General features: G+C 35.3%; 2 protein-coding genes across 2 annotated transcripts in view; one reads left to right on the plus strand and one right to left on the minus strand.

Moving 5' to 3' along the window:
- The window catches only part of LOC126978841 (1-phosphatidylinositol 4,5-bisphosphate phosphodiesterase gamma-1), a 34,133-nt gene extending 13,852 nt beyond the window's left edge, over positions 1-20,281 (plus strand). The window contains exons 8-12 of the mRNA XM_050827940.1: positions 8,632-8,809; positions 9,565-9,630; positions 12,462-12,653; positions 14,428-15,250; positions 17,163-20,281. Of these exons, the coding sequence (XP_050683897.1) occupies positions 8,632-8,809; positions 9,565-9,630; positions 12,462-12,653; positions 14,428-15,250; positions 17,163-17,413 (1,510 nt within the window). The 3' untranslated portion in view covers positions 17,414-20,281. The remainder of the gene's footprint in view (positions 1-8,631; positions 8,810-9,564; positions 9,631-12,461; positions 12,654-14,427; positions 15,251-17,162) is intronic.
- LOC126978866 (uncharacterized) overlaps positions 1-26,055 on the minus strand; it is a 223,630-nt gene that overhangs the window by 188,756 nt on the left and 8,819 nt on the right. The window lies entirely within an intron of this gene.

Genomic DNA, 26,055 nt, shown 5'->3' on the forward strand with positions numbered 1-26,055 from the left:
AAAACCAAGGAGTACAATTTAAAAGATTTTAATATGACAGGAACAGTGGAAATATTTCATTCCCGATACTTTTAGTGCAGCCCTCGTACTAGTGCCTAGGCGCAAAATCATAATTCGTTCGAATTGAGTCGTTCAAACAAAAGTTAAAACTGGAATTGTATGCATACAGAGTTTTAAACACCTTTTTGACGTCTGGTATTCTATCCTACAGGTTTAGACAGATAACTAAGTACTTTTATCGGCGTTATACGCGACCACGAACGTTGCAACAATAATCTCTATGCAAGGTAGTTCAAAGAGATTTATAGAAAAACGCTCCAAACTTGGAGCTTAGTTCAAAGTTTACAGGGAACTGTATTCCCCTTGAAGAATCCTGTCAAATGTTTTTGCACTACACAGACTCACATTTTCCTCACTCATGCACGCACAATACACACACGGAATTCACACTTCAAAAATAAGTTTAAAAATATTTAAATTGTATATTTTAATTAATTTTTTATTCATTTCATAACTTTATTATTATTTAACCGCATATATCCTCTGTCTTTTGAATAACCCAACTTTAGTAAAAAATAACATATTGCTACATGCTGTAATGGAAGGGCTGAGCCACCAGGTAAAGGTATTATTTTCCTAAAAAAAAATTGCTGTAAATTTATGTTTTTAAGTTAAATAAGTAAATTATTACTGCTATTAAGTTTTTGCTCAATTTATTGCTTGTCTAGTTGAATCTTAATTGAAATTCGCGTGATTATAAGATCGTCAAGAAATTATCCTCTGTTTATAAACTCTCCTACGCCTGTTGTCTTGTTCACCCAATTCTACACATCTCAAAAGTTTCAAAATAAAGATACGATGGGAACAAAACATATTTTCAAGTGGAAACTTATATTTCATTCAGTGCGGGTGATTGAAGGAAATATGAGTGGTTATTGTATGACATGATGACTGGTACATTTTACAGTATTCTAACGCGATATGTTATCCGTCTATTATCGTTTTATAAGAATCTTTCAATGTGATTTTTTATTATTTACTTGTTGACCCGACAGACGTTGTTCTGTATATTATAATTAATAAAATAATGTTTCTTATGAATTTGTGAATAATATTCATTAAATCATCATATATAATCATTAAATCAAGAATTATTTCGCAAGACCTGCTACCTGTTGTTATAATGAAATTGTTTCACAGCAAAACTGTCAAATCGTGCGTCAAAAAATTCTCTCATAGAAAATATGTCGATACAAAACAAATATTGCAAATAAAAATAATTGCTCATGGTAGTAAAATTTCTCTTCGCAATTTGATTTTTGAACGACGGGCGGCCCATCAAAGGAAAAACCTAACTGTTTTTTTTTTATTTAATACCTAGTATTTTCATATTTATTCACCTTTTATAGACTTCCACAAATAGTTCAAGACTAAAATTAGCCAAATCGGTCCAGCCGTTCTCGAGTTTTACCGAGACTAACGATCAGCAATACATTTTTATATATATAGATTGAGTGCGAATTTTTCGCGCGGGGTACGTAGTCATTGCATATTTATTTACAGCAGATAAGATATAAGTTAATTACAGTTAACACATAGAATGTGACAATCATTACAATCAATTTCAACTTTTCACAACAAGTTCTTTTAATCCCTCGATGGTGTTTGACTGTGACGCGGATAGCACCGATGACACGTCGGTCGTAGTCAAAAGCAGATTATGAGACAACTTCTTAATGTCGGATATTCAATTGAAATCTAGAGATCTTCCCAAATTAATGAAAAGTGTCATCAGTCGGCATATTTCCAATCTTGCTGTCATATCGCTGTCGTTTGATAGCCCTGCTTCTCCTAGTAATGCTTGTTCAGATTCTATGTCACATTTTCTCTATTTGTATTGTTACACCTCACTCTCTGTTGACAAAGCGTGTAACATCTTGCTGACTAACATTTGTATTCATTAACACCATTGTATTAATTAATAGGTGTTCGACAGTTAACAAAACAACAAACACACAATACTTAGAGATCCATCACACCAACGCAGGACTAACGCCGGTCCGACAAAAAAAACGTAAATCAGGATGTAATAATCCTAATTTGTCATTTTTGACGATGCGAAATATAATGTAAGTCTGTCAAAAATTCAGCTTACTAAATAATATTTAAGATAACGAAAAGCAACACTTTGGTACTATAAGACTGTGGACTTCTTGGACCTATTCTGATGAAATTAAACCACATTACATTAATTTGAAGCATAACTATGCTATATGCTTCATATTAATAAATTATGCAATAACAAAGATATTAAGAGATTATTAATTGAGAGTTTGATGAATAGTTAGGTTGAAGACATCTTATTTATTAAGAATCAGGAATGTTCATATCATACTCATTTGCAAAAAAAGGGGACACGGAAACCAATATTTTGTTAGGTACTTCAATTGTTTGATAATTTTATGTTGTCTTATCTTCAAAATTTTGTAAAATCAATAAACAAGGTTATCATTGATTGGATTATAACATTATAATTAAATCAATGAGAAATAATATGAAACCTCAAAGCGCTATTAGGCTAGGCTTACAAGTTAACTCAGTAAAAATAATACATGTCTTTTTAAATCTTATTAAAATAAAAATGCTTGCAGGGGATACCCCTTATGGTTTCATTTTCAAGCGAATCACACAGGCAAACACACACACATTTTCTTTGCAAATGGGTTTATTATGTTTTGAATGTTTTTATACTCTTTTACATTACGTGACTTACATGTTCAGACTATCTCACTCTCACTTTTCTCATTATATATTAAAATTTCATCAGAATCGGTAGGGAGATAAGGCGTGATAGAGTAACAGACAGAAAGGCAGTGTCAATTTAACATTATTGTTCTTATTATGCTAGCTGTACCCACTACTTCGTCAGCGTGGACTTAAATCAACCTCGGCATATTAATATTCTAATAAAAGACACTATGGATCTAGTTGTCCGGTAGTGTGTAAATTGGATTCAATAATGACCTACGTACGTGAAGTACCAACAAGATAGAAGTCGAATTTCCAAGACTGAACGCATAGAATTTATAGGAGCACGGAAACCATTTCAATGCAATGGAATGATATTATGTCTTGGTGCTTTGTTTTTGGTTGCTAGGTTAATATTATATCACGAGCAACTTTACATGTTTAAAATTAAATACGAAATCATTACATTATTAGGAATTAGATAAAATAAAGTTATTAAAACACTATCTTCTGAGCTGTATTTTACTTTTCCTCTTGAAATTTTAATGCCGTTGTATAATTTTTTATATCGTAAACTGTGCTCAAAATCGACTCGCTTTTAATGTATATACTCGAAATTGCTAACCTTTTATCAATCAGTATTATTGAGATTATTCGTAGAAAAAAAATACAATATTCAAGATATTATTGCATTTTTTCGTCTTTCGTAACAATTTAGTTCAAATAAAAGTTCTTATTAGGTACACACCAATTTTTAGTCATCAACATTTTCATAACGCTGGAATTTGTTTACCGTAAGTAGCGGGTACGGTTATATTTTCATTGTTGAGCCTAGGCTATCACCTGAATTAAAAATATGTAATATTACGTTTTGTTTGTTTGTTCTTCGTTCACGTCTTAACTACACATGTAATCATGAAATTTTACACACACCTGGGAAAGTAGATTTGAACTGAGTTTTTTTTTTGAGATTTAAGAGATGACACCAAAACACGTGGTGACAAAATAAAAGCAATGTGACCGTAAAACAGTAGTCACATGGGCATTCATTCATTCTATGTTCTTTCATAAATATTAATGGCGAACAGTGAATACTTGGCCTACTGCTTAACCAATGTTTAGGAAATTAAGCGACTGCTTTATCAAACAGTTCAAATGACAGTTTGTGATCTCCGCCCTCATTGATTACCCCTCCCCCCTGGTCCAGGGTGAGTTGGCGAACGTCACAAACATCCTTTCAATGGTGTATGTAAATTTCATCATAATGTTTTGCTTCATTGTAAGTGCGTCAAATAAGCGCACCAATGAATCAAAAATCGAAAATACATTGGTACGTGGTGGGCAAGTCTTTGTGCCACCGACGCCTTTCTAAAAAGTACCAGGAATATATTACAGTTACGCCAACTAATCATTTCAACAAAATCATCAAAACAATTTTCAACGTTCATTGTGGAACGTCAGCGTAAAAAAAAAAGCCTGCTGAGTTTGTTGCGCCTATTATTCTCAGGTCGGAGGCATTTATTTTGGAAGTGGTGGTAGTTTTTGACTTTCAATAAGTGATGTCACATCCTATTTTGAATAAAAATATTTGAATTTGAAAATAAAACGGGTGCCACAAATTAGTAATTTGAGTTTAGGAAAAAGAAATAATTTGGCTGGATTAATATCTGTAATAGTTTTTATTTGCTGGGATTTTATTTAAAAATTCGTTTACAATCAATTTTCGTTCGACGTTCTATATACATATGGACATATCATTCGCAGACTGATAGCCGAACGGCAAAAGTGTGCTTAAAGAAAATGTAAACACAGTTTTCTCCTTAGTCGTGTGTGCATTTTTATCAAGTGTGCTATAAAAAAGTGCTCAAATAATACTTAACGGTGCAAAAAATATGGTGTGACTTATCACTGGTAAGTTTATTTTACTTATACAAGCTTGGCGAGCTGTTTATCGAGTTATTTTAAGTAAATAAAGATATTGTATTTGACTGTTTGTTTCTCTCATTCATGAATTCAAATTCTAAAGGTTGATGCATCCAATATATTACAATAATTTATATTTATACGGTTTACTCTTTATTACTTTCCATTAAATATTTGATTTTATTTAAACACGATTAATATGTTGGATGAAGCACTTTACAAACTAATTTGTTATGTATATTACAGCCCTTGTAAAATACGCTATTTGATTGAAAAGGGTGCCCGTTGAGTATCTTGTATGTTCTTCTCACGAGCTTTACTTATTCCGATCATATGGTATATTCAGTAATTTAAAAGAAATATTTATAGTGATGATTCAAGTGTGACTGACTCATTATTATATCACTTGAACTTATTATATTCAAATCAATTTAGAGCGTTAAGCAGTACCAAATATACACAGACCAAATAATAAACATACAAACATAATATGAGTGGGGTTTTGATTAAAAACGTAAAAAATCTCCGACTGAACAGATCTTGATCAGAAAATATAGACAAACTGAGAAACGTAAAACTTATTTAGTCACGGTTTAAAAAATACTTAACTGCTATTCCACTGATGTCACTGTTCAAATCGAGTTTTAATTAAACATACGCAGAATTGCCTCGCACAGCCACTTTGGAATCAACTACCGGCAGCGGTCTTCCCGAACAGATACGACTTAGGGACCTTCAAGAAAAAAGCATACTCCCATCTTAAAGGCCGGCAACGCATTTCTTGACACACCTGTTGTTGCGGATGTCCATGGGCGGTTGCCTCAACCGTGAGCCTCTTGCCCGTTTGCCCCCTCTCATATAAAAAAAAACACGCAGCTTAAACTGAATAAATGTTTACATTGCTGCCTATTAACCAAAAATATTTTAAACAACTGGAGTAAACGCAGATATATGATATGATATGTGGCAGTCGAAGTTTTTTATGATGTAATTTGTGGCATGTTTTTTTTGTTCATATGTATAGGACGTCGTTGTTCACATTGATAGCCTTGATTGGTGGGCTGTCAGTGTCTAATAAAATGATACGAGTCGGTCTAGCATGTTCTTAGTGACTCTTATGCAATTGAATTAAGGGGAAAATTCAGGTCTTCTGGGACTAGCCACTCGTGAGATTACAGAAAGTTTAGCGGCAACTCCCAAACTTGAGTGAAGATTTTCACTCACTTGTGATATTATATGTGATGTTAACTTCAGTTGAAGACGTTAATGGCCTACCAGGGCGATGCATATATTCCAGCAAATCTCGACCGCTTTTGATCTCTTAGAATTTTTGATGAGTAAATTTACCGTAAAGCTTCCAAAATTAGAAATATAAAACATATATGATCTATCTTAAAACAGCACTGTATTATTGACAGACACAACTCAAACTCCGCGTCAAAATGAAAAACAGTTGTGCCAATTCATTGAGAACCTTAAGCATGTCATTTATTCCCGATACTTTTTTGACTGAGTGTATACTAGTCAAAACAAAATATTCCTAAGTTGTTTAATGTAACATAAAACGATTAATAAAAATTTATATTTAGATAACAGTAAAACAATGTTCTGGTTTACAAATTAGGGCTATATTTTTAAATAATGCCAAAAATAAAGAACCCAGGGCCCACTCGCAGTGCAAATGAGGGTCAAAAGACTATATTAATCTAGTTATGCCCAACATCTGGTCGTAAACATCCCAGCAAGAGAGTAAATAATAAAGTGTTGTTAACATCAATTTTTGTGACACTATCAATTAGTTTTGGTAAACAAAACACATAATATGTGTACTTACTTATATTATAAGTTTCGAATTAACTAGTGGCCCCTATTTTGTTTTGACTAGTAGGAAATAATAATATTAGTTATTATTAATGTTGTAAGTGTGACTGGTGTATATAGTGGTATGAGATGTATATAGTATGACTGGTCAAACACTACCAATATTTAGGGTGAATACTCAGTACTTGATCCACTTTCAAAATGAGTTTAAAAAAATGTTTTCAACAAATCGAGTGTAGATACATCACCGCTGAGAGCGCGACTCTTTCGTAGTTAAACGCAAGCACCAACAGGTCAACGTGTCCGCCTTTCCGCTTCTTGCCTGCATGCCCCGAAGTAAGCGTTTAATCCGTGTGTCTTTGCGGTGCTCATATGTTTATTAATTTCTTAACTTCCGGTTAAGATTACTACTTAGTAAACTTTGTCAATTAATATTTATGTTTTTATCTCTCTTCATATATGATCGCCAAATATTACGTGTTCGAGTATCGTGTGTCACCAGTCATGCTCTATATATAAATAAGAATTTAAGTATAAAATTGCCGTTTTAGCGTACTTGCTTCTTTGGATTAAAATTAAAACCTTTTTGGTCCGAGATTTTAAAGTCAAACGTTTTCAAATGACAGCTACAAAATTAGATTTAAAATTGTGTACATAAGTTATACATCTAGATAGAGATGGCAACAGGCCAGCGGTACTATTCACGTGATTTCAAAATGGTTGACATGTAAGTTCCGATCCTATCCATAGCTCTAGATTCATATTCTCCTATCATTTCAGTAGAACGTTAATTGAATCCGAGCGCGCATCAATCACCTTTGAACGACTAGCTTGCTCAAAGTTATCAATATTGTTTATACAAATTTAAAATATTTCTACCACTACTTTTTAGTAGGCTTATCTTTTTATAAGCCCATCTTTGCTGTGTTATAATTTTATAAACGCCAATATTTTGGCAGAATACGCATCTCCCGACAATTGACGTTCGATCTTGTTACAAGAATACGCATCATACGATTTCCCTAAATCGCAACGTAACTTCATCACAATCGGAACTGAACTGTCAATTTGTGTTCCTAGAATACGAAATTTAACTTTTTGACATAAGGTCTGTTCGATCCTTTTCTAGTTTTGTTACGAGAATAGTGCTACAGGTTTATAACTTTGGCGTGCATGATTAAGCTACGTCTTACACTCGCGATACGAATGTCACTTTGTGTGCGTGCGTTGAATATAATAGATGTTAATAGTTCGCTGCTTTTTTTCGACGTGTTCACAGCTGTCACAGTCTATCTAGATGTATATTATTTAAGTGTACAAAATTGGATTGATTTAATGATGAATGCATTGGATTTAAGAGTAATCATTGAAAACATTCTATAGAGTGATTCGAACGCAGCAGAAACAAGGCACAGTATCAATGCTGCGTTTGAAGATGATACGGGTAATGCAAGTACCGTTTTTGATTTTATAAATAGTAAAAGACCAGCCATTAAAATAAATAATGATACAAAGACATTAGTTTGAAGAAAGCATGATTTGATGTTAACATTCCAACAATATTGAGCTATTTGCATGAAATCCATAATAAAAAGAAAGCTTGAAAAAGGGTTTGCCGTGAAAGAGTCTGTACGATAATTGCAAGTGAACATCGCAATTCGCAATGGTTGACTCCACGTCAAACACCGCAAGAAATGCTCTGAAATAAGCTTACACAGATAAGTGATGGTAACTGTTTGGTGGTCATTCGGGTTCTAATTCACTACATCCTAAGATCCGTATAAGCCATAGCAGCAGATGTCTATTGTACCTCGAAAAATGATGCTCAGACGTCTCACCAATATTGATACATGATAACGCAAGATCCCAAAGCTCTGAAAGCTACATGCATACTAAACCATGCATTTCGGAAACCTACAACATTCTCTGCATTCATCAGGCCTCGCCCCAATTTTTTCTCCAAAACAAAATTTTTTCTCAAGAAGCAATACAAAATACTTTCACAGAGTCTAACGCAGATGTATAAATTAGACTGCAGATACTTATAGATGTCGGGTGTTAATTTTTCAATACAAAACGGCAATTTTATACTTGAACCACTAATATTTATGGGTATTAATCTTGAACGTAATGTTTTAGGACGGAAAGAGAAATTAAACATTGTCGTGTAAAGAAAGAAGGCAGATTGTACACAATTGGCACTGTTAAATTTGAAAGTCTAGTGGAGCTTGTGTCATATTATGAGAAACATCCTTTGTATAAGAAGGTCAAACTCTGGGTTCCAATCAGCGAAGATATTGTGAGGACGCTTATTTCGGTAAGTTTTTTTTATGTGGATCATTGGGGTAACGTCCGTTATATGAACATAATTTTTTCTTTCTGCAGACGTCACATAAGAGTGTCTCACGTATCTGTAATGCGGCACATCCCTATTTCAAGCACTAGTCTCTCAAAATTCAAACCATGTCTAAATATAAATAAACAATGTATCGTGTGATTGTGAGAGAAAATAAATATATTTTTAATTTGAATAAATATGAGTCCGTCAAATAACGTATTGAATCGTTATGAGCGATTAGCTTGTATTATATAGTTACACAATACACTTTTCTTTGTTCTAATAAAATCAAGCGAGTAGATTTACGACACTTTTCGATTCCGCAACATTAAAAAAATTCATACTGCGATGATAATGGCATGGCAATAATGTGCCCTCTTTGGGTAATTACCCATTAGCGAGGGTATAACAGATATTAATATCAATTTATTATTCAATGGTACATAGCTCTTTTTATAAAATAGAACGACATACGAGCTTTCGGGTCACCAGATGGTAAGACTGTAATTTATTCTACTGTAAGTTTATGGTGTCTTGCACCGAGACAGAGGTCTTGACGTTTGTGAGAAAGATGTACGTGCTTTCGACCCGACCACACCATAAAGGAAGTGGTTCCGTATTTTATATTGCATTAGAACAGTCTCTTGAGAAAAGCACAGCAATGGAATCTTGTTTGGTTTATCATTAAAAAACTGTGTTAGTTAAAATGTGATCCCTGTATTTTTTTTCTTCAGGAGCCTGACGATACATCCGTGTATGGGACACCAGGATACATGGATCCATCAACTTTCACCTCCAAGGTAATTATTTGATTTTGAACGGTTTATAATCGTTATACACACCTACTATTTAAAATAAAGTTGCAATTCACTTCACTTCAGTTATTATCAATAATATATTTTTTTATTGCTACGAATAGTATTTATTATAAATATATTATATAAACCGTATAATTCTCCAAAATTCTAACATAATATTTACTATTATAGATGCGACAAAGGTGCGATTCCTTGCAATCATGTTTTTCGTCTGGTGAGGGAATTACCCAATTATTTTTAGTTTGATTTTTTAGCTTACTTTAGATAAAAACTTATGTACTATAGTGTACTACAGTAATTGCATTTGCCATACATGGTAAAATTAAACGTTTATATTCATTAGATCTTTATAGGTTGGTAAGTAGATAAAAAAACCTAAGAATATTGCTGGGTGATACAAAACTTGTAGTTTAATGCTATTAGCTAGTTATGTTTAGAAGATAAAATTTAAAGTAAGTAGACATAGCATTCAGCGTACGTAGTGCGAGATGTACGAGGGCTGCACTAAAAGTATCGGGAATCAAGGAAGCGACATAACATTACTATTTAAAAATGTATTTATTGCTTTTCGAAGTATTCTCCGAGAAATTTGACACATTTTTCCATACGATGGAACCAATCATTGAAGCAACCATTGCATTCGGAAGTTGGGGTCTCCAAAATGGCCGTTTTGTAGGCGTCCACAGCTTCTTCAGGTGATGAGAATCTCTGACCACGCAATTTATTCTTTATTTTAGGGAAAGTATAGAAATCATTAGGGCTTAGGTCGGGCCTGTACGGTGGATGGTCTAGTGTTTTCTTGCTCTAAAAACTCTTTTGTTCTGTGCGCACAGCATCAACGTTTTCTTTGGTGACTGCAGTTTTTGGACGACCTTGACGGGGATCATCACTGAGCTTGAAACGTCCACGTTGAAATTCAGCAAACCAGCGATAAATTGTGGTTTTGGATGGGGCTTCATCACCAAATGCAGAAATCATCCGGTCAACACACTGTTTTTGTGTTAAACCACTTCGAAAGTCATAATAAATCATCGCTCTAGAATTTTCTGGAGTCAATTCCATTTTCTCAACGACTAAACAAGTTTGAAAAGACCTTGTGACAAGACCGAGAATCTTTTTTAAATAAATAAATGGTATTCGATTTTTAAAACCAAGGAGTTTTCAATTAAACATATTTTAATATGACAGGAACAGGGGAAATATTCCATTCCCGATACTTTTAGTGCAGCCCTCGTAAATATTATTATTTTATAGCTATCTAGTCTTAAATTTTTAGTTTTATTTTATTGTAATTAAGTAGTCACAAAAAGTATAGAACGTTTACGAATTTAAAGTTAATTTCTTATTGCTATTAGAGTTCTAGCACTTTCGTTCAAGGGTTTGTTTGGCTAGACAAGAACTCCTGAACTTGCATTGTGTAAAAGTGAAGTACCTACGTGTTGATTTAATCAGGCTAAATGGAATAACCCTTAATAATAATAATTTGTACGTCTAGATACAGCCTTCTGCTGCTACACAACCGATGATAACATTCCAGGTTTAATACTTTAGTGTGCATAACAAGCTACGTCTTACACTCGCGATTTGTATGTCACTTTGCAGTGTTAGAGCGCTTTCGCACTACGTCCGGTCTGAGTCGCATCTGTATCCGTGAAGGCACGGTCCGAATTAGTCGTAGAACTATTTCTACGGTTGACGGAAAGAAATCGTATGACGGAAGCCGGATCTTCGAACCGTGTTTTTAAGGGTACGGATCGAACTCCGATCGAAAGTAGTGCAAAAGTTGCTTAGTGTGCTTGCATTACTCAAAGTAGAGGCAGTATCTAGGCGTATAAATAATCTAAGGATTTTAAATAGCACTGGATTTCCGCATAATACCTAATTCTGATATTTTTTACCTATGGCTAAATATTCAGTTTTTAAGTAAGTTTAGTTTAACATTTAAGCGAAGTCTAGCTTCTTATTATTATGAAACACATTTAACAACAAACAAATCTTGAAACCGATCTCCTGCGGATCAGATTAGATCTCCCACCTACTGTTAACCGGTATCAACTGCAGTAGCGACATTATTGTGTGAATTATAACGCACCACAAAAAGAGATATTAATTAACATACAATTTTATCTATAGACTATCATACTATAACAACATTTATTAGAGTATTAAATATATTCTTTCTTAAAGCTTTGTAAATTAAAATTTATATTGTAAATTAATTTCTTAGCGTAGCCTTACAATAATAATATAGGTATATAGTACACAATATTGTTATAAAATAAAATAAGATTTAAGTAAGATCTTTAGGAATTGAAATTCTTCTTAACAGCATCTCCAAACCTCTGTGCTCCTTCCATATTTTCTTTGTATCCGGGGATTCCTTCACAATTTTTCAGCCATCTTTGATTATATATTATTATATTTGTGAATTATCATATTAGTGAACAAAGATATGTCCCATCCAACAGCCAGAAATGAAGGTATTGAAGCTATAGATAACATTTCTTAGGGTAATCAGCGGGGATGGCTATAGATTTATCAATTTATTTTACATGAATAATCATCTCTGTTTAATAAATGGACGTAATTCTAGAAAAACGTTCCAAACCACAATCATATCGGAATTGAGTAAAGAACACAAAACTGGTCAGTCCTAGTGTCACTCTTTAAATGACATTATGACTTAGTAGCCCAACCCACATGTATGGAATATATTAAAATTTAAACACGAATTCCTTAAAATGTGATGTTTGTGGCTTGGGACGTTTTTCTGGAACTACATCCAAATAATGATGTAACATTATAATGCACAGGTGACGGTGAAGGCGCTTTATGATTACAAAGCAAGGCAAGACGACGAGTTATCCTTTTGCAAGCACGCAATAATCACAAACGTGGATAAACTGGATGAGGGTTGGTGGAGTGGGGATTATGGCGGGAAGAAACATCATTGGTTTCCGGCTAACTATGTTGAAGAGATCCACATGCCTCAGATGCCTAGTATTGTAAGTGAAAATATGTTTATTATCCCATTTTTTCCTCAACGCAAATACGATAGCTACAGCGTAGTGACAGCAGATTACAAAATATTAACGGCCTTACAAATAAACTTGGTATAAAGTTATAACTAAGCATTAACGAAGAATATGCAAATGTTTACATTATCGTTGACAAGTCAATCCTACTAATATTATAAATGTGAAAGTTTGTATGTCTGGATGTATGTTTGAACTTCTTTAACGCAAAATCTACTGAATAGATTTTGATGAAACTTTGCAATAATAAAGAATAACAAATAGGCTATAATTTATAAAACTATAGTGTGAATTATACAAAATATAAAAGAACTGTGATTGTTACTAATGAATACAACTAGCGCCATCTCTTATCAACTAGCAAGAAAAAGATCAATACAATTTATATGGCAAAACAACGTTTGCCGGGTCAGCTAGTACAATGATAATTCTGAAGTTTTCCGAATGATAAGCAGCCTTGCAAATAAACGCGGGAAACTTTATGTGTCCGAATACACCAATCGTAAGCAAAATGTCTATTTGTAAACATTTTGAATTTTCTTGGTTTATTATAACTTTATGCCAATTTTATTTGTAAGGCCGTAAGAATTTTTGTCCAATGACATTCTATACACATTTATATTTATTTATACGACATATCATTCGCAGTCTGATACCGGAAAGGCAAAAGTGTGCTTGAAAACAATGTACCTACGCAAACTTTTTTTCTAAGCCGTGGGTCAACTGTCACAGTCCGAATCGGTTTATAAATTCAACATACGTTACCTAACCGAATATATGTTTTACATTGCTGCTTTTTGACCAAAAATATTTCAAAGAACTGGAGTAGAAAAAAAAACAGTAAAAATCATAAAAAAATAATTTCGAATAAAACTGAATCACCTGCGTTTTTTAAAAAAAAACGAGAAGGCCTAGGCGTTCGAGGCGTGCAAAAGTATAAAAATACTACGTGATTTTTCTATATGTATAAAATGTAATTGTTTAAGTCTAATTTTTTTTTTTTTTGGAATAGAAGTTATGAGACGATCAATGTAACTGATACGCCCTCACTTACAATGCATTGTCGCTTAGGATTATTTATAAGATACATTGGATACATTATAAGACTCGGTAGCCCTGTAATTTTACTAGCTACTACGCTCTTCAGACCGAAACACAAACAGTGCTTTCATATTCCTGTATGGTCGCAGAAAAAGGCTATGTAGCCGGCATTTTGTGTGAAAGTGCTTCAAACCGGTTTTCCAGATCTAAAACACCATTTGTGTGGTTTTATGAAACCTCGATGCAAGTCAGGCAATTGTTCACAAAGTAACATATTAACATTGGCATAATAATCTAAAGAAAAATAAACAAATTAATATATATTATGCATTACTTATTTATTAAATTGAATAAAAAACGTTTCTCGTTCGCACCCTCAGTAAAAAGTCTCGGGAACCAGAGCTTTAATCTGGCGCCTTAGACGAATTGGCCAACATAACTTGAAACCAATAATTGAAGTTAATGATTCAACATCACCCCTACTCCGCGAACGGCTCCAATGCGACATGCGATAGACAATAATATTTGAGGCGATGTAATAAAAGTTTGTTTCAATTACCGACTCTCAAAGAGTTGATTGCGTTACGTCATCTACTTTATACCAAATGAACCAAAAATTATAATCGAATGACCCTGACATTAATATTTTTATTAACTCCAAGTGCCTATTGTAAGTAACCGAATTTATTACATTATTTTCCAGGCGGGTCTAGAAAACGATTCGGCTTTAGGATCTCTACAGAAGGGCGTGGTTGATGTATTAGGTGCGGTCGTTGAATTAGCCGTCGGAGAGGAAAGTGGTTTAGCGAGATGGATAGTCCGTATACAAAGCCCTTCCATGTGTGCTCCGTTCGATATGGCAGCACCGTCGCGCGAGAACGCCTTAGAATGGCTCTCAGCTATAAAAGAAGCAGCTCACAGTGCAAGCGCAAGATCGTTAGAACACCGTAAAATGGAACGCACATGGCGCATTGCTAAGGATATCTCAGACTTAATTATCTATTGTCGTTCTGTTACGTTCAACCAAGAAAAATTACGCAGCAAGGGTTTCGTCTACACCGAAATGTCTTCGTTCCCAGAATCGAAAGCGGAACGCCTTATGTGTCAGCAAGAGACCGCGTTCTTTTTGAAATATCATTCTAGACAGCTTAGTAGAATTTACCCCAAGGGTCAGCGCATCGACTCTTCCAACTACAATCCGGTTGGCTATTGGAATGTTGGTTCACAGATGGTTGCGCTCAATTTTCAAACGCCGGATAAGCCCATGCAGGTCAACATGGCTAAATTCAAAGAGAACGGTGGATGTGGTTATGTTCTCAAGCCGGATTTTATGTTTGACGACGCTTATAATCCGTATGAAAAGGGATACATCGAAAAGAGAGTAAAACCAGTTACTGTGATGCTGCGTGTTATAGCAGCAAGACATCTATCCAAGACCGGTCGAGGAACAGCCAGCCCATTTGTGGAAGTTGAAATCTTTGGCGCGGAATATGATAGTGGTGTGAAGCTCGTCACGAAGACAGTTTGTAAGTATTCTAATCAAATACATTTTAAATTTCCTACTATTATTTCATCTTCTTCTGCGTGCAGTGGCGTGCATTGGTTTTCTAGCAAGGTAAGCACTGTAGAGAGCGGTAGATTCAATAAGGTTTTTTTTTTTGACATTCATAATTTTCATTTCCGTGACCTACGTGAATAAACTGATTTTGATTTGATTTGATTTGATCTAACAAGTCGTAGAACCGCGCTCTAGTCTGACAATACTAGGTTTTGAAATCTACATACTGGAGTTGTTTGTGTTTTGCAAGTAGTTTCAGGTACCATATGGTCAACCTAATATTTTAGTTTGTGTCATTCGAGGACTAAGTATACCTTAAACTGCTTACTTATTTTATTTCAATAGCCTAAGCATGCGTGTTTATTCAACAAAAATTATTTGTTATTAAAATTCTAAGATTACACATATTTTAGTTTTTACCGCCATCTAGCGGTAAACACCCATACTGCAATCATTTACTTTCAAACCTAAAATTTCATGCGTTTATGATTATATTTATACCTTTAATTATTATTGAAAACTCTAAATAAAATAATATTTTTTTGAAACTTTTGTGGCTTCGAAAAAGAACTTTAAATTCAAATCACAGAGACCCTTTGTATAAAGACTCAAATTATACAATTTTTTTGAACTAATGACCTCAAAATAGCAGCGCTGTCGGCTTCATAGTTCATATTATAATTTTAATAATATCCTTTAGCTTACTTACTTCTTTTGCCGGTTTTTTCGGGCTGTAACTTGTTTTGATTACAATAACATTAGTTATGTGCCGGTCTCACAACACAGATATCTCAAAAATACTTGAACATTACCTACTCCTGAAAGTACTGGTCTATTAAAAGAAACAATTTATATTTTATTTATTATTGAAACCTGTATCTATATCATAATCGGCACACTAATTTAATTTCTCTATTACTTACTTATATTTTTAAAACCCAATACCTATTTTAAACAAAAATCACACATCAACTTTTTATCACAGTAAAACTTAACACGGGTCACGGATGGCGGAATGAACTATAATAAAAATAAAATACTAATTATTAATCAATGAATATACCAATTTACTCTAATGATACTCATAAAGACATAAACCGAAATAGCCATAAACTCCTAATATGGAGGGAGTGAGACAGATGTGGAGTAATCGGTTTATCGCGCTCTAAATCGTAAGTATGCCCACCTAGCCGCCCAAACATTGCTGAATATCGTTTAACTGTGACCAATGCTTTTCTAAATAAGATCTATGAAATACTCATTCCGTAGAATAGGCATTTTTGGGATTGCCTACCGTACGAATGTAGTATGTATCTAGCATAAGGAAATATTGAATGAGTCCGGTGTTCAATAGAAGTTTGATTAAAGAATAACAGAAGCAAATTAAACTTAATCAACTTTACTAATTAAATTTTTTATTTTTATTATATATTGAGTAACTATATTTATTTATTTTATTTAATACTTTCATAACGAGGTACGCAATGCCTAAAGCCATTTATGGAATATACGCCCCTGCCTTCGTGACACTCTTGGCAGAGCGGTCGTGGTCATCACGAAGTGAAGTCTTTTGGGGCAGATGTGATTCGCCTCATGGGTATTCGCCCCTTTTCCCTGCTGGCCGACAGCCTTGTACACTCGTTCAATGGACCGCCCACAGCAGACTTAATTTGGTCGGTCTTTCGCATAGGCGACCTCGTCGCCCTCTGGTGTCGCTAATATTTACGTATCACTTATTATTGTTATATTCGTTAAGAATTCACAAGAACTTTACGAGTTACTTTTATTAGGATTACGTATACCTGAAAATTGAATACTAAGAAGGAAGAATTCGTTACTATTTAATATTACTAGTAAAGATCATTTCATATTTATTTCAGGTGACAACGGAATCAACCCGATATGGAATGGTTTCTGCGAGTTTGAAATTGCAAATCCCGAAATAGCAATGATTCGCTTCGTAGTCCAAGACGAAGATATGTTCGGAGACCCTAATTTCGTTGGACAGGCCGTATATCCATTGAAATGCTTACGCACTGGCTACAGAAGCGTTATACTAAAAAATGGTTATTCGGAGGAATTAGAGCTGTCATCTCTACTGGTTCATATGGCGATTATTAGTCGTTGTTAAGACTTGTTGTGGTATGGACATACAAGGATGAGGATGCAGTATTGGACGGAAACAGAAGAGTCTAATGGGCAAAGTCCCAAATTTTTCTACATACTTTTCAACACAAAGAATATATTTTGTCTGACAATTACCTCGCATCGTCATGACATAACACGATGTAGGCATAGTCTCAAATTATTTATCACAAAGGCAATATTTTTTCTTATTCGTGGTATGATACGGTGAAGTGGGGATAGTCTCACACTTCTATCAATACAAATTTTTTTGCCTATCATTGTCATGGTATGATAATGATACGATGCAGTGGGCATAGTCTCAGGATTTTCATCACAAAGGCAAATCTTTTTTTCTGACATTTTCTTGGCAGCGTTATTTATGGTATGTAAGGTGAAGTTGTAATAGTCTCATACTTATCAATACAAATAGTATTTTTTGTCTGTCCTATATATATATATATTAATTATTTTTATTTATTTTTTTCGAAGCAAATAACTTACTCTATAAAGTCTTTCTAATATCAAGTAATTGTAGAATATGATTAATACGTTTGTACAACATGACTGATATATACATTTTTATTTTAATAATCGCTCTTTTATATAATTACGTTTATGGGGATACATTAAATAGATTTTTTAAATAAATAAACTTTTATAGCAAAAAGCTGGGAAAAAAAAGATGATGATAGTAACTGTGTGACTGTATGTATATTTATATTTTTTTCGGTTATATTTATTTTATGCTGACGTTCGGATGTCATTACATACTTAAGACTCATTTCGTGAAGGGGAAAAGGTTTGCCAAATTTCTTCAAATCAAATTAGTGTGGATTCTATGCCTACTTATTAAAAGCATTAATGAAGAATAAATTTTATCGTAAACCAAAAATCTATCCACTCTGCTTTATGTTAGTTTCTTACAAAAGAATTAACTTTTCCGTAGCCTTCTTTATATGAGTTATGAAATGGATAGTATATGATTTATTATAATGTTAAAAGTAATCAATGCAAGTTGAACATTTATAGATATTTTCGAGGAGTATACCTCTGAATTATATTTGAAAATCTCATTTAATTATATTATTATGTTTCACAATAATATTATAACGGTGTATAGACATAAGTATTTTTTTTGTATTTCACTAAATGCATTTAATCGTATATTCCTTTTATTAGTATATTTACTCTATTTTAATAAGTGCTTATGCTTTGATTATGTATTGGTCTCCGCTGCGCTCCAACTAGATACCGCACTAAGAACAATAGCTTTTTTATAATGGAAACTATTAGATGCTTATGTTTGTGGCATTTTGACACTCAATGGAATCTTTCAAATTTTATAACATACGCTTCGTGTTATTTTACATTGAAATTAATAAAATACAAAATACTTACTGATAATATGTAATCCCAGTGTCTTTCTTATTTCTTGTAGTATTATTTTTACAAAGTTTTACTACGCAACCCGGCATTTTCGTTTCAATCATTAGCAAAGTCGAGTACGCCCACTTGGGCGTAGTATTCGTTGCTGCACTTTGCGACTACGCCTGCGCTATCTAGTTGGAGGGGAGCGGAGACCAATCCATAATCAAAGTGCTTATAGTTATAAATAATGAATGATTGACCTTGACTCTTATTAAAAATATAAGTTTTTTGTTGAACAATCTCAAAATAACACATCACATAATTAATTGCCATCTTATTAAATTATAATTCTCACAATCCCTCTTACGAAAGAGCACCTCTTTAGTTTTTGAGACAAAAAATTATTATCTAATTAATTACTGTTTAAGTAAATTTAAAACAATTGTTGTTGCTTACCTTGGATACCTTGGAGTATAGTGTGAAAGAAAAGTTGAAGTGACCTTAAGCGTTCTTACTTATAGGCCCAAGTATAACCAAACTCACACATTTGCAAAATAAAATGAATTGAAATCACACACAAAATAATGATGTGATTGTCTTCAAATTACAAATCAAACTTTTTAAGATCACCAATTCGAAAGAGAGATAATAAAGAAAGTTTTGGTGTCCATGGGGAACATACATGCATATGAATACAATGACACAAAGATATCATATTTTGCTATATCTGTGATAAAGATTTATATTAAATAATGAAAATGGAATATCCTTTTATAAAAATAATAGTAATAGTCTTAAAAAAATTCAATATTTTAGTGAGGACATGTACCACATATCACATCGGACTGGTCTTATTAATAAAGGCGGTGTAAAGTTTCTCCAAGTTTGAAATTATTTCTCCCTGTTATGTAACGGCCGTTCTCAATATACTATCTACAGATAGAGATAAATTACTACCTTCTACTGTCAGTAATTAGCTGTCAATAATCTGAAACTATCCCAATATACCCGTTAAGTCATTCTTATCGCCTTATATTGGGACGCGTGAATTGCAATTTCCATACAAACTTCTATCGCTTATAAGCTATATGTCATCCCATTGACAGACAGCGTGTACGGATAAGGTGAGTTACTGTCGATACGTTTATTGGGACAGAAAAGTCAACGATAGTTACGATTTTTACCTCGAGTAAGAGATAGACTGAATATTGGGAACGTCCGTAAGTCGTATTAACAAAGGTAAGATTAAAGACAAAGTTTTAAATTTGGAATAACTTTATTTCGCGTTTATTCATAACAGAGTTTGTCCTGTTTAATTTAAATAACAGTGTGATTGAATTATAATATTCGTGATTCTTCACAACTAAAGTATGAATAGTGTGCGTGATCATTGCAGCTACGTAATGTTTATAATAATTTTGAGTACATAATACTGATATTATGATTATTATATACCTTATTATAATATATTCATGAGTCTATGAAAATAAATTTGTAACTGAAAGTTTGTTTTGAAATTGTTTAACCATATTTCTCTTAAATTTTTTCCCTACAATAAATATTCTGTAAATAGGTACTATAAAAAATTGCCTTGTTACTGGCTGATGTTCCTATTGGAATAAGTGCTGGACATGGCGTTGAGGCCTGTCATCAGCCCATAAGAGTAACAATATACAAATGAAACGCATCACACCGCACACGGCATCCGTCTTCCTGAAAAAAGATGCACTATTTCTGAGACTACATAGATACTTATCATTTAGACCGGAGCATAATGATGTGCTATGTCTACATTACTTAAATAGTATATCATACGGCATGAAATGCCCGCTTGATCTCAGCTGCTTCCAGAAGTTCAGAACATTTCTGGGGTGTTCGCAGACTTCCTGGAGCGACCTCGTATTAATTAAGGTTTTTGCCCTATGGTTGGCCAACCCCGTTTCAGGATTACGTGAGTAACCGCAACACGTGATGAATCACAGGAGCGTTACAGGCCTTTAAGGATGGTGTAGGCGCTTTTTTTGAAGTTCTGCACAAGGAAGTTCATTCTACAGCTTTATAGTACGTGGAAGAGCTGCTTGAAGCTCCTTGTAAACCGCACTGCGGAGGACCGCCACACATCCATATGGTGGGGATGATATCCTAACTTGTGGCGTGTAGTGCGAAGGTGGAATTTGGCGACAGGAACAGCTCTTCGGAACACACCCCGTGATAAATGCGGTAGAGGTCACACAATGAAGCGATGTCTCTACGCAACGCCAAGTGATCCAGCCGTTCACAGAGGAACAGGTCCTCGACAATTCGAGCCCCCCCCCCCCTCCCTTCCTTTCGATAGCCACCATCCATGTATGTGTTAGGTATACTAGAAGATAACCTGCTGATCGACCATGGCGAAAACCGTACTGTCGTTCGTTGATCAACTGGTGACCCTCTAGGTATACTAAGAGCTGGCGGTTAGTTATGCTCTCGATGTTTTTAGAGAGCAGTGAGGTAATAGCTATAGGCCTGTAGTTTGCCGGGTCCAAACTGTATCCTTTTTTTTATCGGATGGACAAGGACTTTCATGAGTCAGGGACTACGCCTTACGGACGGCTGGCTGAAATTACCAAGAGCAGCTTTCGACATCGTTCAGAACAGGTCGCTGTTGGTCTGCGACGTGGGCGTTGGATAGGTACTACACTCCTGACCAGGCAACGGTTGGACGTTCCGAAAAGGGCGTCGACGGAGACCTGGTAACTATCGGGATTTGTAGTCAGCGGAAGATCTAATAAAGACGGCATGTGGCTATCCACATCCGGGAGCCGCGTTAGCGACTCAACCAATTGGGACAGACCATACGCCAATGCAAAATTATACACCGATTGCCCTTCGTAGTCTGGGGTACGTGATCCAAGCCATTTGGCATAGTGCCCGTTGAAATCACTCAAGCCTACGATTTCAGCGGAGGGGATCTGTGCAAGTACGTCGTCAATTTCCGCTTGAACGCAGCCCTTGACATGATCCCTTTCCGCGTTACCACTATGGGACCTATAGATACGGACGCGGTCCACAAAATCTACACGGAGCCAGAGAGTAGACAGTACCCTCAAAATTGCCGAGACGGCTACAGTCGATATCCTCCCTAACGTACACACATACCCCGGCATGAGGTAAAATATTGTGCTCAATTTTGTACTGGGCGTACATTAAATATGACGTATCGCTAGGTCGAGATATCTGCGTCTCCGTAAGGGAACATAAAGCCGGCTGCGCCGTCTCAAGGTGGTGGTAGACGGTAGATGCGCGGTACTGTGCCCTCCCAAGAATAGGACGGACAGCCCGAGCGAAAATGTTCGGGGAGGGATTCTCGTACCCTCCTGGGGAATATCTCTTTAAGTTCCGCTGTGATATTTTTGAATGGCCTCCGGTCCTCGACACTAAACTATGCGAAACATAGCTACTTCACGCCGGAAAACTGTGCGAGTGTGGTTATTGACCCTATTCTGCTGACGTCATAAGACGGCAGCGTTACTCTCCCACTTCTAAAAAGCCCTCAGTCGCCTCTTACGACACCCTTGGGCCTGGGACTCCCCTATTCGTTTTTCGCACCGGGGAAGCAGTATGTCAAGTGGTATTAGCGTGTATATATGGCTATGCAAGCCAGCCGCTGGAAACTTGGTTTGTAAAGCAGCTTGGTTTCTACTGTCACACGCACTGTCCTGGGCCTCCAAGCTATTGCTCCGTAGGAGATATTTGGTGTTATGACGTAATATAATATGGTATATTATATGTAATAATGTACTCTGAGCGTGAGTCGCAAAGGGGTAGCATTTCCACTACGGTACGTCTAGCTGAACATCTTAAACTATACGTCGTATCCATAAAAATTACTTACCTATGTAGCTCGTTTTTAATATAGGCATTCAATAAAAAAATATATGATGAAATATATGAAAAACTGTCCAAATAACAGCACATCCAAACTTACCACATTGGGTGCTGAAACACAGCTGTGGTTTATCGACCAACGGTGTGGTGCGTTATTTACACAAGTGTTGCGTTTTCAAAAAGATCGAGGCAATTGAGTGGCTTAACACGCAGAGTGAGTTGTTTGGGAGAGCCAGGTCGTTATATAGCATGTCGCAAATTGAATGGAATCTCGCATTAAGGGTGAGTGCTCCTTTTAATTAACTAAATTATGTATCTATCTTGAAGTTTTTGAATTTTTTGGCCATATTATAACTTTTCAATTGCTAAAACAAACTACATCGCCGACGAACGCACATTTCGCACCATAATCAATGAGCTTCTTATGAGCGTAAGTACCTATACTTACAAATAGACTGAACATTACAAACTGCCGCGAAAAAAGGTGTTACTTTGAATGAATGATTTAATGTTACCTCTTTATGTTAATGTTAATGTATACGTATATACAACGCCGGCTCAGACATTTCGACGACCTTTTACCTAATAGGCGATTTGGAGTTTAGTTGCTTATAGTACGCCAATGTAGGTGTGGTGTGTTACAGTTACAAAACAAACTAAATAGTTAAGTAGGTACTACTCCTACTCCGGCGATTTTGATCAGATAGTCGGTCTATCTTGTAGGGGCCAACCAACAATATGTCTTCCGGTACGTGGTCGCCATTCCGGTTCTTTTTGAACGGCTGGCCTTAAAGAACATAGAACCTGCCGCTTGAACAGTTGCCACGAACCTGTTATTATATTCGTCCACGTCAACTCAGTCACAGAGGCATTCGAATCGGTTTTGCAATTCGAGTTGAAAGTTTTCCGGGTTTTGCATCTGGCTGGGTGTAGGTCGGAGCGTAGACTTTACCAGTCGATACCGCTCCAGTTTTGGATTGATATAGAACGTGCATCTTACTATTCGGTGATCACTCCCAGTTTTCAGTGAGTTGATCACAGAGACGTTATTCTTTCAACTCGTCGCGGCAACGTTTGCCCAGTTTTGCGTTGAAGTCTTCTATGAAAACGTTGAAGTGAGTCTTATGGCTGTTGAACCAAAAGCTGTCATTTGATGTTTTACAGAGTAGACGTATATCGATAGCTCGAACTTACTGCTATAATTACAATAAGTGTTAAGTGTGCAAAGTTAACCATATACATTGTGTGGTGATCAGTGTTTTTAAATCAAGGTCGCTTGAAATAATACTAAAATTAGTGTAAAAAATTGACGGTCCAGTGACGAATAGATAGCATGAATAAATAAATGTGGGTACCTACCTCTAAAAAAATCTGCTAATGCTGTCACGCAATATAGCTCAGAACTAAATACGCGTCTATTAATTCGTCGCTATAGTAACGCGTTCCGTGGCCAGTTGGTAACTACGCCGACTCGCTCGACGCAAGACCCAGTTCGAAAATCGCCACGTGCTCCACTTTTTTTCAATTCATATTTCTTTCGAAATAATTGTGTACGAAATTTGCAATGATTGGAACTTGTGAAGCACACATTAGTGTGACGACGAAACGCAAATAATGTATCATTTGTAACTACATATAAGTACCATTCTGAATGTGTACGATTTACTGGTAATTCAACATCCTCACGAAGGCAGTGAAAGTGCCCTAAATGAGCGAAAATATGGAGATAACAGTAACACACGAGTACGAGTAGAAAAAACAAGCAGAACCGCGCGAACTGTAGCCGCCAAATCCGACATTTCAGTGTCTGTATGCGATGTCCCCGCAGCCTCGATAGTTAATGATCCAAACCTATTAATGATTCGTTTGAAAAACATTCTAGACGCTAAGCTGCTGTCGATTAAATTGCTGACGAAGAATTAACAGCAACTATCTTCACCGAATTAATAAATGAAATAGCTTCGTTATCTTCCCAAATGTCTCAGTTGCAGACTTGCTATAGTCAGCTTCAGGATGAAAACGACCATCTTAAGAGTGACTGCAGGAAAGCATCAGCGTATCAGAGGTTCATTCGTTTAGAATGGAAAAAATATATTGTTTCATTAATTGTTTCAGCTACTAGTAATTCGTGCTAATTGATTTCTGATAATATTCATTAATTTTGACATAGTCCCCATTATAGAAATTGGACCTATTGACGGGTTTCTGACGAGTATTACGAATTAGTAGATTCAAGAGGTTAAATTCTAGACATGCATGATATACATCTTCTATAACGAGGGGAGTAGGGCAGTGGTGAACTTCAAAGTCAGATAGATCTAAGGTGTCTCGCTTACTGTTAAAGATAGTGTTATGTTGTTTCAAACCAGAGAGGTCACAAACATTTAAAATATTTTCAAAGCATTTTGCAATTCCACTGGGCCACGTTTTTGCCGTGTAGGTCCAGAGTCAGTCCACGATACACTTGGTAAGTTAAAAGCGCCAGATTAAATGAAATCGTCATTGGTATGGGTTGCCAGAACTTCTGCGGACGAGAAGAGATTGATTCGAGTCTTATAGGTAACTAGTCAGGAGGTGCATATAATAATCCGATATAGATGTTGCGGTTCTTCGAAATTTTGATATTTAGCTGGTAATAGTTACCTACAAGGATTCGACGCCAGGACAGGTCCCCTCGCGTTGATGTTGGACATGTAGATTCTTAGAAGCACATAGTAGGACTTCTCCACCCATTTTATTAGTAGATGTTCCCTGGTTTCGGTCATAACGTAAAATGTCGTATCTATTGTCACAGATCTCAATATATATTTGTTTTGGTGCGTAAACCACGCACATATTGGTATAGGTTTTATTTTCTCTTGTATTAGCGCCCTTGCGTATCCAATAAGTACCAAAATATAGAAAAATAATATATGTATGTATATAGAGCAGGGGCGTGAGAGTAGGTGCTCATTTACGAAATTATTTTTCTCAGTTCCACCGATGCCTATATTTCTGGTTTAGATGCTCTTTTTGTTTTTCAGGCCAGAGAGTATTTTATCCACAGAACAGAATAAACTAGTAGAAGTGGCATCGTATCATTTTACTATGGAAACCGATGTCGACAAACTCACACATTTATCTATTAAATATGTAATACACACACTTAATTCCGGCTTTATGATAGGCCTAAATTCACAATCACGAAAAGACATAACATATATAAACTTGAAGTAAAAGGAACTCTGTAACCATACATTTGGCTTCTGTCAAAATACCTAGTGTTGTACGAAAATGAATCAACATATCGATAAGTTAGTGAAAACTAGAAATGATGTAATCAGGGTTTATAAAGTATAATAGCGATAAAGTACGTCATAAGCTAAAATAATAATAGGCCAATATTTAGCTCAATTCAAATAAAATCAAGAC

Source organism: Leptidea sinapis, chromosome Z, assembly GCF_905404315.1.
Source record: "Leptidea sinapis chromosome Z, ilLepSina1.1, whole genome shotgun sequence".
Taxonomy (NCBI): domain Eukaryota; kingdom Metazoa; phylum Arthropoda; class Insecta; order Lepidoptera; family Pieridae; genus Leptidea; species Leptidea sinapis.